This window comes from Heliconius melpomene, chromosome 10 (assembly GCF_056956725.1).
Source record: "Heliconius melpomene rosina isolate 202511_hmr_F chromosome 10, ASM5695672v1, whole genome shotgun sequence".
NCBI lineage: Eukaryota > Metazoa > Arthropoda > Insecta > Lepidoptera > Nymphalidae > Heliconius > Heliconius melpomene.
The window spans coordinates 10,414,803-10,430,734 of record NC_140398.1 but is presented as its reverse complement, the minus strand read 5'-3'; the positions used below and the strand labels follow the sequence as shown (position 1 = coordinate 10,430,734).

Below are 15,932 nucleotides of genomic sequence, written 5' to 3'. Positions count from 1 at the left end.
TCTATTCGCTATATTTTAATACCTATTCAATAAATATCAAAATATTAAATATCTTACGAAACCAGATTTTCATATAAATTTTGTATATAGGTACTTGTATAATAAACGTCTCACCGAAACATCAGCTGTAGGGCAGTGTAGTTCCATCGAGTATAGAATAAATGTACAAGCCATATAGCATATGAAGTTATGAAACAGCTCTACAGTGTGAATATCATCTTAGAATAGAACCTGCGCACTGTATCAAAGGTTTGTATGAAATATAATTTAATTTTTTACTCTGTGTTTTTAATTGCTACATTTCTTAAACAGGTGTTTCTGTAATTGTTTCTTTTCAACTTTATGGACCGAGGAAAATTACAAATATATTTCTTATTTAATTTTCAAGGAGAGTATAATAGACGTTTGTAAGAATATTTTATAAAACATTCCAAGCTTTTGCCTACTTGCAAAGCTGGCATACCTACACGGTAGAATCTAAATATAGTACGACTACAAGTATGCTTAAGACGTCTTTTCTCTGGCAAACCTCGACTTATCGAGTCTTAATTTAAGGGGTGAATGGAATTTAAAGACAAAACTATTTTGTAAAATTGTGTTTGTCAGCTATCTTCCTATATTATTATTTGTTGTAAAAAATAGTAGAGATCGGTGTTTGAACAGTACATTTCATTCTGCTTATGTCAGTAAATGCGGAGAATAAATTTAAAATAATATCTTACAATCAATATAATATACAAATATATTATATTCGCTTAAAATTAATAGTACCATATAGTAAAAAAAAATATGAAAAATATTTTTAAATCCATTATATTTGTAGAAATGCGACAAATTTTTAACTAAACTAATCTCAAAGAAGTATTTGTCACGTGCAATTGAAAGGCTCCAACAGCTATATTGAGCACGCGGTAGAGTCGGGACTTGGCGTTAAGGGTTTTAAGCACAATGTTGCACTCCTTTTATTACCGCCGAGACCATGTACTGACACTGAAAGGGTTCGCTGCATTTTGTAATTTTGTTCTCATGAGAGAATGCACGTGGATCCTGTAAGTTCTATGTACGGAACGTAACCCGCTCTCATTGAAAATTTAATGCGGGTTGTTAAACCCGCGGGTTCAAAAGTTATTTTAATTCGATCTTTTTTATGGAGAAATCTTAAATATTTTATCTGTATCCTTCTGCACCACATATATATTTTTTGCATAGTAGTTAATATACATTTAAAAAAAGATATTCATACTTACATTTATCTTTGGGTTTTTAAACAATAATTCATAAATATACTTTATAATTTAGTTAATAATAATTTAACCTGTAATATTCTTAAACATGCCGGCAAATGTGGTGAAACATGAACAAAAGAGAGTATGCGATTGTTCTAGTTAACTATGCAATGTTGACCTTTCATGTTGAGGCCTCCGGACCAAAGTTGTTTCATGAAACATGAGAGCTTTTATCAAAATGATCGGTACCATTTATTAAATTTATTTTAAGCGTAGGATAAAAAATGTCGAAAACTATGGAGTAATTATAAAATATAATAGAAGAAATATTTGGCACAAGGCAAATGAATTTTAGGTAGCTTACCTACTATTTTTAAGTTATAGAAGTTTTGTAAATATTTTTTTTATAGATACATAAATTAAAAAGAAAAGTTTAAATCAACATGTAATATAATTATATATACTACATAGTTTACATCAAACACCCTGTATAATATAAGTATAGCCACAAAACATGTAAAACATTACCTTGCTCTTATCTTTCTAATATCCATATTTATATCTTTCACACATTGATATCTTGTATTAATTGTTTTATGTCAAGGATATTTATGAGTGCGTCGAGGATGCTATATGAAATATCACGTTAGTTACTCACAAGAGGAATATCCGTTCATCAAAAATAAGCACTGAAAGCTCTTCATACGAGTAATAACGAATTATTAATACTTAAAATAATAACATGTATAACAGCATAAAGTATTCGATTAGCATTACTTGTTTTTATTTGACCAGTAGTAAATTAATTTTTTATACTAAATTTAATACACTGCATTCCTTCAAACCTATTATTTTATATTTAAAAAAATATAAGAAAAAATAACTAACAATGCTCTTATCTTTGCAAACTTCTAGATAGACGTAAGTAATTGTTGTATAAATATTTAGGACATAGTCTCCAGACCATAGAGATCTAAAGTTCAAGATTAAAACGATTTCTTAAATATGAACACTTTATGCAAAATTTCAAATATATTTTATAAGCAGACATGCCTATAAGTACTTGTCAACCTATAACTTCTCTTTTAATATATTGAAAGCAAAATATATGTTGTGAATATCCGTTTCTTTCGTGAATATCGGTAGCTCAGAGAAATATTACATTCTCATTCCCTAAGCGCATGTAAAATCCTATATTCAAGCAAGTAAATAAAATGTTAGAAGAATATATTTTGTAGTATTGTACGTATTTTATACAATATGTCGTTATTTTTTGAAAGCTTGATACGTTTACTAAATTCTAAGTAATTATTTTAATATAAATAAAATTCTATATAAACTTAAAATGTGATTAACATTTTTTTGAGGCCGTCGTGACGTAGAGTTACTAAGGCTTATGTGTGGCTGTAAACGCGAAGGCTATGGGTTCGACCTGCTCTCAGTGGAATGAATTAATATTTTCATTTCTTTGCTCTGGTAACAAGACAAAGCATGGTTTTGAATTTTTTTTTTTGTATTTACTAATCACAATTGATTTTTAAAAGATATTATCACGTGCAATTGAAAGTGCAAATAATTCTTCCTATTATTTTCTGATATTCTTTATTTTTCACTATACAATATGAATAATGTTTTACCATAATAAAAATCATCCTTATACAACAGGAGAAGTGGAACATGTGATTATTACTATAAAACAGAAACTAATATAAAAATTATATTTTTAATATAAGAACCTACATATACATAGTAAGAACGTATAATAATATATATAATATATATTTTTAAAAAGTCCCGTCCAAATCGTAATAATGAAAATAATTTTTAAACATTTTTGTTATAGCTACACACATAAGTAGAGGGTACAATGGGTGGACAGATATAGTTAATTGTTTTACACGAAATTTACACTTCCGGTATCCTTGTTGGGTATCTACCTGGAATATAATCAGGATTATTAGGATTATATTCCCATATTAGATATTCTGGTTCGTTGAGATAAAGAGGCGGTATCTCATCGCTAGGCTCTCTTTCTACGCCAACAAGCTGTTTATTTCTTTCTAATAATTCGTTAACTTTAACTTGAGTATCTTCTGAAATATCTGAAATTGTACACAAGTAGTGATCGATAATTATTATAACAGAAAATATATTACTGAACTTTTACTAGCTGTGTTTAAAAAAAAACACAACAAAATTCATTTTTCAAAGTTCTGTTCATAAAAAAGTTTGAAGCGATACTTACGAGTGCTACGCAAATCGATTCTCAGCACTTTCTTATTTTGTTCTAAGGCGCGAATAAGAGTTTTCTCCGCTTCACCGGATAAGTTATTGGCAGCCATGTCTAATCTTGTAAGGCCACGGTTGAGACACAGCAAGCCTGCCATCTGAAAAAAAGAAAAGTTTCATTTAGGGGATTTTTATTTAAATATTTCTATATATATACCCATACTATTTAGATGTTATGTAAATATAATTATTAACATTTAATAACTAATGTAAAGTAAAATGTGAAATATTTATATACTCTCATGTAAATTAACATTAATTTGGTATATGTATCATAAAATATTAAACAAATTCAGTAAGAAAACAGATGCAAATACCTTTTCCGCTGAAACTCCGTGAAATCCACAAGAGTTAACAATTAATGTTTGAGGTTTTTCCTTGCAACGGACAAATGCAGCGGCAAATATAGTAGCACATTCAATTGACATAGGATTCAAGCTGAAATCTTTATCCATTTATAATTTTATATAATATTTTCATAATAATTTTAGCGTCACAGTCAAATAAGAAAATTTAATGATGTAAGTGAATACCTATTAGTTCAATTGGTGCGACTGGTTTCATTTGTAGTGCATACGCAATGCCCTGAACTCCAATTTCCTTAAACCTATTGTTGGCTATTCTCACTCGTCTGATATTTTTATGAATCGAAACAAAGCCCCCCAGAGCTTTCATGCCAAAGTCGCCAATTTTGCAGTGGTTAAAATCTAACTCTTCAATAGATTCTTTTTTTACCAAATTTTGAAGTATCAGCTTAACTTTCGAACAGTCTAGGTTACTTCTATTAATTCTGAATATTTTAAGATGTTGTAAATGTTCAAGCCCTCTACATAATGATTCACAGTCTGCTAGAGAAAATTCGAAATATCTTGTCATATAGCCATCTTGTAGGTTATTTATTCCGAATATAAGCGATATTTCTTGAAGATTGAATAGTCTTAGAAGTACTGGCTCCAAAGGTATATGGTCGTATACCTTTGGTACGCTATATATGCACGCGTCTTCTACGGCATCTTCTAACGGAACTGTAGCATTAGGTTGTCGAACCATTTGTAGCTGGTTCAAACCCAGCTCATAAATATAAGGACTTACCTAAAATAGAATTAACTAATGTCTTAAAATAAAGTAATGAATTGTGAACTGTGTTTATTTTAATTCTTAACACTTACAAATCTAGATTGATTCTAGAATTTAAAAGTGATTGTGATTTTTATATGATTGCTTATAGTATTTATGTTAAGAAAAGAAGTTATAAACAGGAATATGAATTGTATGTTATTACTATTTACATGAAAAAAACCATTACGTACTAATTTAGCCAATTCCACGGCGTCATGCTCTATAAATATATCAGGATTAGCATTTTCCAAGTAATCTTGCAAACATGCAGATAAAAATTTTCCTTTCCAAAAAGTAACTCCCATTTCTTTTCGTGATGGAAATTTTGTATAAAATGATCTCTTCCAGTATTGTTCGTCCTAAAAGTTGTAGGTATATGTATATAAAATAAGATTTATAAAATTTAATAACATCAGTCATTATTTTATATTTAAAAAAAAAATAAGAACCTTAATGTAAGGAACACTGAATTTTAGAGGGATATCAGCTGGGTACAAATCCATCAACATATCTATATCTGTTTGTAAAATTCTTAGAAGAGGATTAATTCTATGAAATACTCTTGATAGTGATAGTGCGGCAAAATAAGTAAGAGGCGCTGGAGTCACATCCGTATCCCAATCGAAATCTTCAGCCACAATCTTACGAGATGCCTCGCCAGGTGATTCAGCCATAATAGGTGAAGTTCTATACGCTTCACGAGTATTTAACGATATTATATATGGAATTTTCATGATTATATTTTTAGGCTGTTTTAAATAAATGTAAGTGAGCTTTAATAATGTTATGCGGTTTTAAACGCAGCGTTAAAATATGTTTATAAATAATTCGGTTTAAAATGACATATATTCCAAGAAATAAGTATGACACGTGCAATTATTTTTTGATGTATATTTGTCCTGTACATATTTTCTATTTTAAATTAAAATTTTTATCCTATATTTTTTTGCGAGGCTACCAACCTCTTTATTAATTTTTTTTAATTACCTTCAAAATGTGTGCCTGTTATAACTTGCAAATAAATTACTATTTAAATTAAATGTAACGAATTCTATTTGGATTTTTTGTTTGGTTTAGCTTACCTATAATAAAAAAAATACGAAACCAAACGGAATGCCAAAGCTAATAAAAAATACTGCGTAATATAATGGCTATTAACGGTGCGTTTCAATATTTATCATATGCGAAAAAAACGTACAATTGTGAAATTGCTACGTGAATAGTATTTAAATGTACAAGAATAGAGCTCTACAATTTCTCGCGTGCGAGTAAGACGTAAGGCGCTCTTTGCATAGCAAACTTCGTGTTTTTCCGTACAACTTCGGCATAGATCGGTTCAAAACAATGTTCACTCACTTCACCGGCCAGTGACTGTTTGCTATGAGTTGGAACTGGGATCATAATATTATTATTTATCAGCGGACGCGCGCCGCTTGTCTGCTGCTAACCTAAAAGCCATTAAAGTTTAATTATAATATTTAAAGTGATTTAAGTCCATATTAAAGAACAAAGATGGATCCTAGTAACAAATCTGTAAAAACTCAGACTGCATCGCAAATTGCTAACTATAATCCATGGAATTTATTATTTAATGCAAGACGCCGAACTGAAAGTGAAAACAGCGGGACATCAACTTCTAGTAACGATCAAACAAGTAAGCTAATTATTTATTTGTGTATATAACATAAACCTTGCATGTTTTGTATTTTTTCTTAACTTTACAGAAATTTAAAATATAGATATGGTCAATGTCGTAGTTCATCTTAATATCAACTTTGGCTTATAAAAATAACTAAAAAGTAAAAACAACTCATAACCAAGTTATTATTATCTTTTGTATAATAATAATATATAAATTGCTGTATTAAATTTATTATATAAATTATACAATATTATAATTTGATATTTTTACCGTGTTACAAGGTTAAAACATTCTAAATATTTTTACTACTATCATAATTATTTCAAATTGCAAATTAATGTATTAAAATTTGTAATTTACAACTATAATTAAATAAGAATTGAAATGAAAATCAATTTAGTTAAGTACAATTTATTAATAGACGTGATTATAATACCATTATTAGTAAGTAATAACGGAAAGTTCAACCAAAATAGTGTGCGACATGGCGACTGTCACGTCGTCCCTCCCAAACATAGCACACATATTGTCACTTTTTTTATAAAATATAATAAATATTCAATAGTTCATTTTATTACAAATATATAGTGAAAGTTAAGTATTTTGATCTTTAGAAGTAGATAATATTCCTTTGTTCTTAATAGATGCATTCGTAGTGTTATGTTAGTTGCCATATACATATAATTATTTTCATATAAATATTTCAGTTTTGTTATATAGATTTTTAACTAGTTTCAACAGTGGTATGAGAATAATTCATTCGTCTAAATAGAGACACCAAATATTCACGTTTACAGTCAGACAAATATTAAATATTATTTTATATAAGTATGTAATTTGGTTAGATATATACAGGATGGAAGCATGAGCGCTCCTTTTACAGAAACAGCATATACATTTAAATATTTTAAACCGCATACCTAAAGAAATTAATCAAGACACCTCAACGGTTTAGACGTAGGATTTTTTTTTCATTTCACGATGTGTATCCATACCTGTATTTCCAATAACGTAAACACTTACTACTACAAAAATATTACTAAAAGTTAAACAACTTTGAACTTTACCACCAATACCTACGACTCCATTTCGTGAATGCGGCGTGTGCGGCGGTGTCCCTTCGGTAGGTTTATGCCTGCGTGGGTCGTTCTTGAAAAATGGCGTTTTATTTTACAACCATGATTTTATTATTTTTTTTGTTTGAAAAATTCACTTCACATCACATTTTTGGGGAAAAAATGTATTAGGCTTTTATTGAGTAGTTGAAACTGTGGTTTCATTTAAAGTGGTGCTAACGAAAACACTTTTTATATCAGTTAGATATATTTTAAAAAAACAATTGAATTTTAAATAGCCATAGTGGCGTAGTAAAATATCATATTTCATTATAGAATCTTCATTTAATCTTTATATTCTTATGGTATTCTAAAAAAACATTCTAAGGTAAAAATACCAAAATTCTTTGATTGAACGTTTTTAAAGCACATGGCACTTTTCAGGTACACAGTTTGGATCTTTCCAGAGGCAGACGAGCAAAAATAACGAGGAATATTTGTGGATGATGTAAGTTCTTCATTTAGTACTATTTATAATATGCATTCACATTTATCATTCAATGAATAGAAGCACGTGCATCAAGTACACGCATTTGTTGTTCAGTAAAACGTGAGAAAGAGTTCATGTCATTTGTCATTAAAAATATTAACAAAGTATAAAAATAAACTTTAAATCTAAAATATAGAGCTTTTACTTTTAAAATTAAAATAAAAACTATAATTCAATATTACAACGTATTAACTTATCAAAATTATTTACATTAAAAATGTTTAAAAATGTGTGTGGTTATAATTTTTGTTTCAAAAGACGATTATAAATATACATAACTAAAATATCATAGATTATATAAAATCTTTACTTAAAAATATAAAAAATAAAATAAAATTCAAAATTGTATTTCATATATGAAACGATATAATTAATTATTTTGTTTATTTTTATACTGTTAAAAATAACTTTGTTTACGTTTATAACAACATGGTCGTTATTATTCAGCCTAGCAAAGGTTAATTATTGCGTCGGTGCCTCAAGTACAAAGTACAACTTGATGTAGTCACGGCCAACCTGTGGACCGAACCCTTGTTTAGCATTTATTACATTCTATAATCAAGATTATTATTTAATTATTTTAAATATTATTTTTTTATTAATTTAATTATTGAAAGGAATTAAAATAACATATTATAAAATATTGTTGAAAGTCGATCACTTTTCATCGATCAATAAATAAAGTGTTTGGTTAAATTTTGATAATATTTTAAAAAGTTGTTAGAAATTTAGAATGGTGTTTATTTTCTAAAACGCAATTCCTTGAGAATTGAGAAAAATGTAACTTTTTTTTCATTATGGACAGATTTAAACTTCAGATATGGTCACAACGTTTGATGATAAATTATGGTATAATTAATCATAAAAAGGGTCTTATTTTTTAAATTGCTATCGTTTACATAAAATTTTTGGTATCAGCAGTTGTATAAATATTTGTTATCTTCATTATTTTTGGAGTACTAAGAAATTAAAAAATAGCCTTGTTAAGAAACTAAAATTATTTCAATATAGTAGTCATATATTACAAATTGAAATATTATCAAACGAAAATTAAATACGGTAATCCACAAACCATAAACATTTGACAATTTAAATAAAATATATTGATAATTTTAATACAGTTAGAACATTTTGTATCGATTTATAAGAAAATTTTAAATAAAGCATTTTTTTTTAAATACGTATTTAAATTAGCGACTGTAGTCTATTGTTTAATTTGCCTTGTAAGCCAGGTGTTAATAACTGCGACACGCGCATTATTTTTCCAGTTGTTTTTGATATTCAATTCAACATTGATAAAATTTATTAGCTCGATATTCAAATAAACGATAAACTAGTACTTCTCATAAAGACATTTAAAAATTTAATATAGTTTTTTTCTTCAAACAAAATAAATGTTGAGAATAATAATGTTGTATATTCTTACTTAAATAGAAAGTTATTCGTTCACAATCTTACGTAACAAGAAAGAACGGATTAATATAATAAAGCTTAATATACCAAATATGAGTTTAATATGATATATATACATTATTTCTCAAATATGGCTCAAGGAATGACTTTAAGGCGGTCGATTGCAAAAGACGAGTTTATTAGCAATAATGGTAGAGCAAGAAGGTCAACCACTAGTGACGGAGTTACAGCCGCCGTAGTAGCGACTGTCTCACGTACAACTTAAATAATGTGCAAGTTGAAAAGAGACAGAAATACAAGTGGTTGGCCCTCGCCGCGCTAATGTCGAAACCTTCGGTTGCATGCGCCCGCGCAGCGCCGTTCGCCACCAAGCAGTACTCTGTTGGACCACACTTGAATAAACTATGTTATTGTGCTAGCGGAAAGTGACAGTGATATTGGGATTCGAACACGTGCTACGTTAAGTGACCTTTGAATTAACATCCTCAACCTGCTATGGTTAGCATATTTTTTAATTAAAATTAAGTTATGACCATCCTTTGAATTTATTGATTACTAAAATGTATGCAATAAATGCAACGTGTATTGCGTGTATTGCGAAATTAAAGATATATACAGCAAGTATATATACGATTGACATAAGTATATTTTTGACGTAACAGATGTCAATGAAACCACTTGTATTATTCAGGTGATTAATAAGTCTTTATCAGTAAAATTTAGTATTGACTTGCTCTTATCATTGTAAATAAAAGATATTTTAAAGGATATCGATAAGTTAAACTAAATATTATGAAACTTAACATTATCGATTACTATTATTATATTTAACAACAATGTTTATTTTAAGCCCCGCATGATCAAATAGCTATTCACTTGTCATAAAATTAACTTTGACCAAAGACTTAAGCCTAAACTCTATAGTGTGAATTCACGTTGTTTAGCTTTTGAAAAACTACACATGTGAACTATACAAATATATTCAAAGAAATTTCGTGTTGTATGGATTTTTGGTACCTATTTTATAATTTATATGATGACACAATATTTATAAGAAATGTGTTATGTTATATGATTTATATAGGAGTTATTAAAAATATAATTACTCAAACACATACACTACACACATAATTACAGGATTTTACACACATATAATTATATACATCCTCATTAGAAATCGTAATAATAAAAATCAATAAAAAATTAAGTTTTTGTAATAATGTATGAATCTCCCACGTATTGTAGGAGCAAAAAAGAATGACCGTTCTCACCCTTCTGTCCATGTGAATAAATTATATTAATGAAACTAAAATTGGTAATTTATTCAATAAGACCAAGACAAGGCAAAGAAAAGACAATTTTGAATATTATTCTAAAAAGTTTCGATAAAATATCAAAATACGTAACATTCATCTCGGCAATTTCCAAATTACTAATATTTCTTCAACATCCATACAAATAAAATTTCATCTTAATTTACTTAACAAATATTGAAACTACAATAATAATATCAATCAATGTAATATGTCAACACTACACCAACTATTCACAGTATGAAAATTGGGTAACGCTGTCAGTTACACTTTACCTACTTTGAAATTTCATGTCGGCAAATTTAAAATAACAATAGAATTTTATTTAAATAGTTAAAAAAATAATTGCCACATAATAGTAAAAACATATAATGCAAGTTAATAGTTTATATAGTGATATCAGTATATATCTTGGTAGTGCTATATCCTTTACATAGAAATCAGTTAGTTTAAATAATTTTATATGTTAATTGTTTATTTCAATGTAAATTAATTTAAGCTGTATTCTTTCTTGATATGTAAATATTGTTATTAGTATTAAATTTAACAACCGTGACTTATTTAGTACTGCCTAATTTGCCTACCCATAAACGTCACCTATAATGAGCGATATGAAATCTAAAATGTATGTTATAATAGGAGTACTACGGCATTATAAAATACACCTTTGATTCTTACTATTTGAATTAAAATGCGCAACTCTTTTAAAGTTTGACAGTATTATAATATTATATGCATAAAATTCTTTCTATGCTTAATCCGTGAGATATTTAATTATTCTGAGACTAATGAGTAATGCCAAGTCTTTGTTTCACGTGCACCATGTCTACATATATATATGTATGTACCTAGTGTACATTGAGTGCCGGGTAGTGCATTGTAACGGTGGCAAATGAAATAATAATTTAATTTTACTTTGAGTTTAAGTTAAAAATAATTATAAGTTTCCTTTTTATTTAAACTCAAGAAAAATACTATAGTATATAGGCATTGCGAGAAAAGCACTATAAGTAGAACACTTAAATGTATAGGCATTGTTTAGAGATACAAGAGCGAAGAAATTTAAATATTAAACATTTTATTTCCTCGAATGGGAATCGAATTCACAACCCGTCGAGCTTATAATCAGTGCCCCTGCGCCACGACTGGCCTCAATGGGGAACGCAGTGTCTTAACACTAGATTCTCTGTGCCTACCCTAATGTGTGAAGGATACAGTGTGAGGCTGAAAAAAACTGAAAAAATCTGTGGGGATTTTCTATTTTGTTATTCATTATATTTTTATAACTAGTAACCATCAATTAATCAATGTAAGAAAATTTTGCAACCGTATTCTGACCTGCTGGGAAAATGCATTTAGGCAGGCCGCCAGTGCGAAAGGACGAACATGCCTTACGGACGAAACCTGGCGTTCGATTTGCTTGAAATCTCGCACACATGTGGCGAGCCCGATGACAGTGTAATATTTTCAATGATGAATTTATGATTGCCGGGAAGACCGGGATAGAAATAGAGATCTTTCAAATTTACCTACTTAGATTCGATAAACTACATTCTAAGAACTTTTTTTAAAAATTTTGTTAATAATATTTGAATCCCACTTTCCTCTAAATATAAATGTTATATGTATATAGTTTTAAAAAACTAAATAAATTATAATGTTTAAAATTAACAAGTAGGTAAAACAAGTATTTTTCTATATGCTATACATAAAATTTAAGTATGTACATACGTATTTAATTATATCTTGCCCATAATATTATTATATAATATTAAAGTAAACATATGACAATAATTAAGATTGTAGTTATCTTAATAATTTATTTAAACCACATTCTTGTATAAATATAGAGCGTGCTTAATATTAAAAATAATATAAAAAGGGTTTTGAAGGTTTTGCAATGCGGCTGTATTTTAGACTTATATTTATTTCTAGGTAAAATTAATTTTTTTTTGGAACGTAAGATGATATGTGGAACCTTGTAGATACAAGGTCTCATATTTAGTAGATATATGTAGTTCAATACTGATAACTATAACATATTTTTAATGTTTCATTACGTCTGTTACACACGCGACGGTTGTAGGTTCAATTCTTTACATAAAATTATGAATCTGTAATCTAACATGTAATTTTTCAATTTATTATTCAGTGGAAAAGATATATAAATATAATAGAAAAAAGAACTCATATAGGTACATATATTGTGATATTTAGCTTTTGCTTATAATTAATATTTTTTATTTGTTGTTAAGATGTATAGATATTGTCTTTAAAATAATAACGACACGAATGTAATTCAGCTTAGCAAATATTTCATTGTTTTGTAAAAGCGGGCGAAGCCGCGAGCGGATCGCTAGTATTTAATAGAGATGATATCTGTATGCAAAGTTACGTATATCATAAAATAAAAAATGCTTTAAAATTTATAAGTAACTTATACAACGAGCATATATGAAGTGACCTGAAACAACATATTTTTATCCTATTTATGACGACAATGGCTATTAATCGTCTATCTAACATTTTGATTTATGATACAAAATTCTTCTTTACTTTCTGTTCTCTAACCTAGATATTACAAATAAAGTACCCATATCATCAAAATGTTAATGCGCAATAAATATATCTGTGTGGCGGCTGTAAATGCACAAAAAATAATCTTTTAATATCTTAGCAATGCAACGGGTCTTATATTTAATTTATTGCTTACTTAAAACTACTATGATAATGTTGATGATTATTTATTTAATGTATTTATTATTTACATATAATCTAAATTGTAAAATATTCTTATGTATAGAATACTAATAATTGTCCAATAAGAAATAGTTGTAGTTATAAATTGCAAAGGAAAAAGTATGTTTATATTCAATTCAATCAACAATACAGTCCTTCCTTCGTCTGTTTAGACAAAGTGTTCATCAATATTTCATTACCTCGAGTAGAAATCGAACCCATAACCGAATTTACAGTCACACGCTTGTATCCCTCACGACTTCTTTTATGACTGATTCTAATAAAAATATACATGAAATTAAATTTGTATGTTTTGCTTATTCCAGATGGCGTTCGTAACTGCACGCACATTGATAGCAAAAACTAAGCCTGGGTGTTAGTTTATAGTCAATATGAACTGGTGGGTACAGCAACTGGAGGAAAAAGCACTTTTATAATGGAACAAATAACCTTTCTGCCGACTTGGTTCCTGGTCGCTTGGCTGGGAACCTGTATACTGTTCAGTCCCTTCGCAATATTCTTCGTATTGTGTCTTCCACAGTTCCCTCTTCTGGTCGTAAGAAGGCTCTGCTACATACCATTCGAGTATATTTGACGATGCCAGATAAGAAAAATATATTAATTAGGCTAGCGTGTAAATAGTGTAAAATACAATTTAAGAATAATTAACATTAATAAATATTTATTTAAGTGACATACTTTGTATTTACTTTGTAAGTGACCTAACAACTCTTAATTGTTAACAGTAATTGTTATTGCAACTCATTGTTGTATTGTTACAATGGCATCAATTTAGATCACTTACTTTTTTAATAGTGTTCTATTAAAAAACCTCTTTTAAAAAGTTTTTTTTTTTGTAATTTTTGTTTTTCACATAATGTTAACACTTTGGATTGAATTTGTTATTAAATTATAAACAATTCATAAAATATATACATACATACATATCATTTGACCTCTAGAGTCCATATTGACCTAAAAGAACTTTGAAACTTAGATTGCAAGGTCTTATTTCAATAATTACTATAAATATCATTAATAGATAAGACTACATATAATATTAACTTCTCACTAAGAGGTCGTTTTTTATGCAAAGAAAATGAGGAATATGAAATTATAAGATTTTATATTATTGACAAAGAAGAATATAATTGTACCCACCATTAGCACTAAGTTTAATCTACAACGTTTTAAATAAATAGCGTATAGGCAGTTACATATAGTATGAACACGAATAGTAAATCAAAACTAAACACAATACAGATTATTAAATAGTCGACTACAGAAAGGATATAATAAAACAGAACACTGTAAATATAAATTTGAATAAAAATAATAAAGAAAACAGAGGAATGGCAAGCATCTACTCAAGTTTTAAAATGTGTCGAGAAGACAGATATAATAATATACACGACAACTCCGTACTGGACAAGTTTCGTTTATAAGAATAAATAAAATAAATCAGTTTCACCTGTATCCCGTACACTGTTGGGTCGGCAGAGGGAACCTAGTGGTAAGACACTCCGTTTCTCAGTTTCTTTTAAAAGTAAACTAAATACGAATAATTATGATTGTAAAGAAATCAAACACCTCGAGGCTTTTACAGAACTTATATTTCTTCCAGGGCTAGATACCATTAGGCTTGTACAATGTATATCTTAAATTATAATACAATATTTTATTCTAGAGGACCACTTTCCTCTTCAGCTCCAAATCTAATAATGCGCATCAGAATTTTCAACGCATCAAGCGTCGCGCTAGTTCTATGTATAAATTTTCAAATATATATTTTTATTAAACAAAGAGGTTGATTTACATTTTTCTATAACAAATTATCGTAAATATAAAAACTATTTATATAAAATCATTACATGATAATTATACTAAGTCTTAAACAATTAAAACATTTCTTTTATTGTACGTCAAATGTTATGTACACATTGGCGTTTAGACTAAGTTAAAATCTGTAAATCCGACCATAAACCAGTGGATTAAAATCAGGACTAGATGACAGCCAATTTCAGTCGGCACCCAGTCAGCCACCGCCGAGTGTTGCTGAAAGGACTATTCTTGGTTATTAAACATTGTAATGTTAAGAAGCTTATCTACTTTCTCAAGATTGGTATTTAGATAAACTTGTGCTGGCTCAGGCACTCCTTCATAGTCGGGTAATGTCCACTTTGTACTATAGACATATTGGGAAGCTTCTTTAGAACTTTCAGCAAAAATACGGTCATTTTGTTTATTAAAATATTTGTGAAAATAAAAAAACACAATGAACAATCGTTAAAAATTGGAGATTCTTAATTCAAAATAATATTTTGTTTATTTTTAATGTTTATAACATTTAAGTAGGGCTCCTGCGATAATTTGACATAATCTATTGTCGATAATGTGATAAAATGATGAGATAATCATTATATTATGGCTCATTAATTCGTGAGCACGCTTTGTAATTTGTTTTTCGATCTTAGCCACTTGTAAAGGAATTAATTTCAGCTTTAGATAGAGACTTATACAAGCTGCTTATATACTTTTATTTATGTCAGAGATTTAATTTTCTGTATACAATTAAAAGATCATGAT

At 28.4% G+C, this 15,932-nt stretch overlaps 1 protein-coding gene and 1 long non-coding RNA gene across 2 annotated transcripts; one reads left to right on the top strand and one right to left on the bottom strand.

The window, feature by feature from the left end:
* Positions 1 to 3,010: 3,010 nt before the first annotated feature.
* On the bottom strand, positions 3,011 to 5,694 carry LOC146535570 (dynein regulatory complex subunit 5-like). The gene is made up of 6 exons (XM_085191688.1): positions 5,084 to 5,694; positions 4,826 to 4,993; positions 4,049 to 4,607; positions 3,833 to 3,960; positions 3,472 to 3,613; positions 3,011 to 3,328 (listed from the first exon to the last, which is right to left on the bottom strand). Exons 1-6 carry the CDS (start codon positions 5,366 to 5,368, stop codon positions 3,132 to 3,134), a joined length of 1,479 nt encoding a protein of 492 aa, XP_085047814.1. The 5' UTR covers positions 5,369 to 5,694; the 3' UTR covers positions 3,011 to 3,131.
* A 294-nt stretch (positions 5,695 to 5,988) lies between these two features.
* Positions 5,989 to 14,042, top strand: LOC146535569 (uncharacterized). The gene is made up of 3 exons (XR_014878331.1): positions 5,989 to 6,288; positions 7,776 to 7,839; positions 13,673 to 14,042. It is a non-coding gene; the product is annotated as an uncharacterized LOC146535569 (long non-coding RNA).
* Positions 14,043 to 15,932: the final 1,890 nt, after the last annotated feature.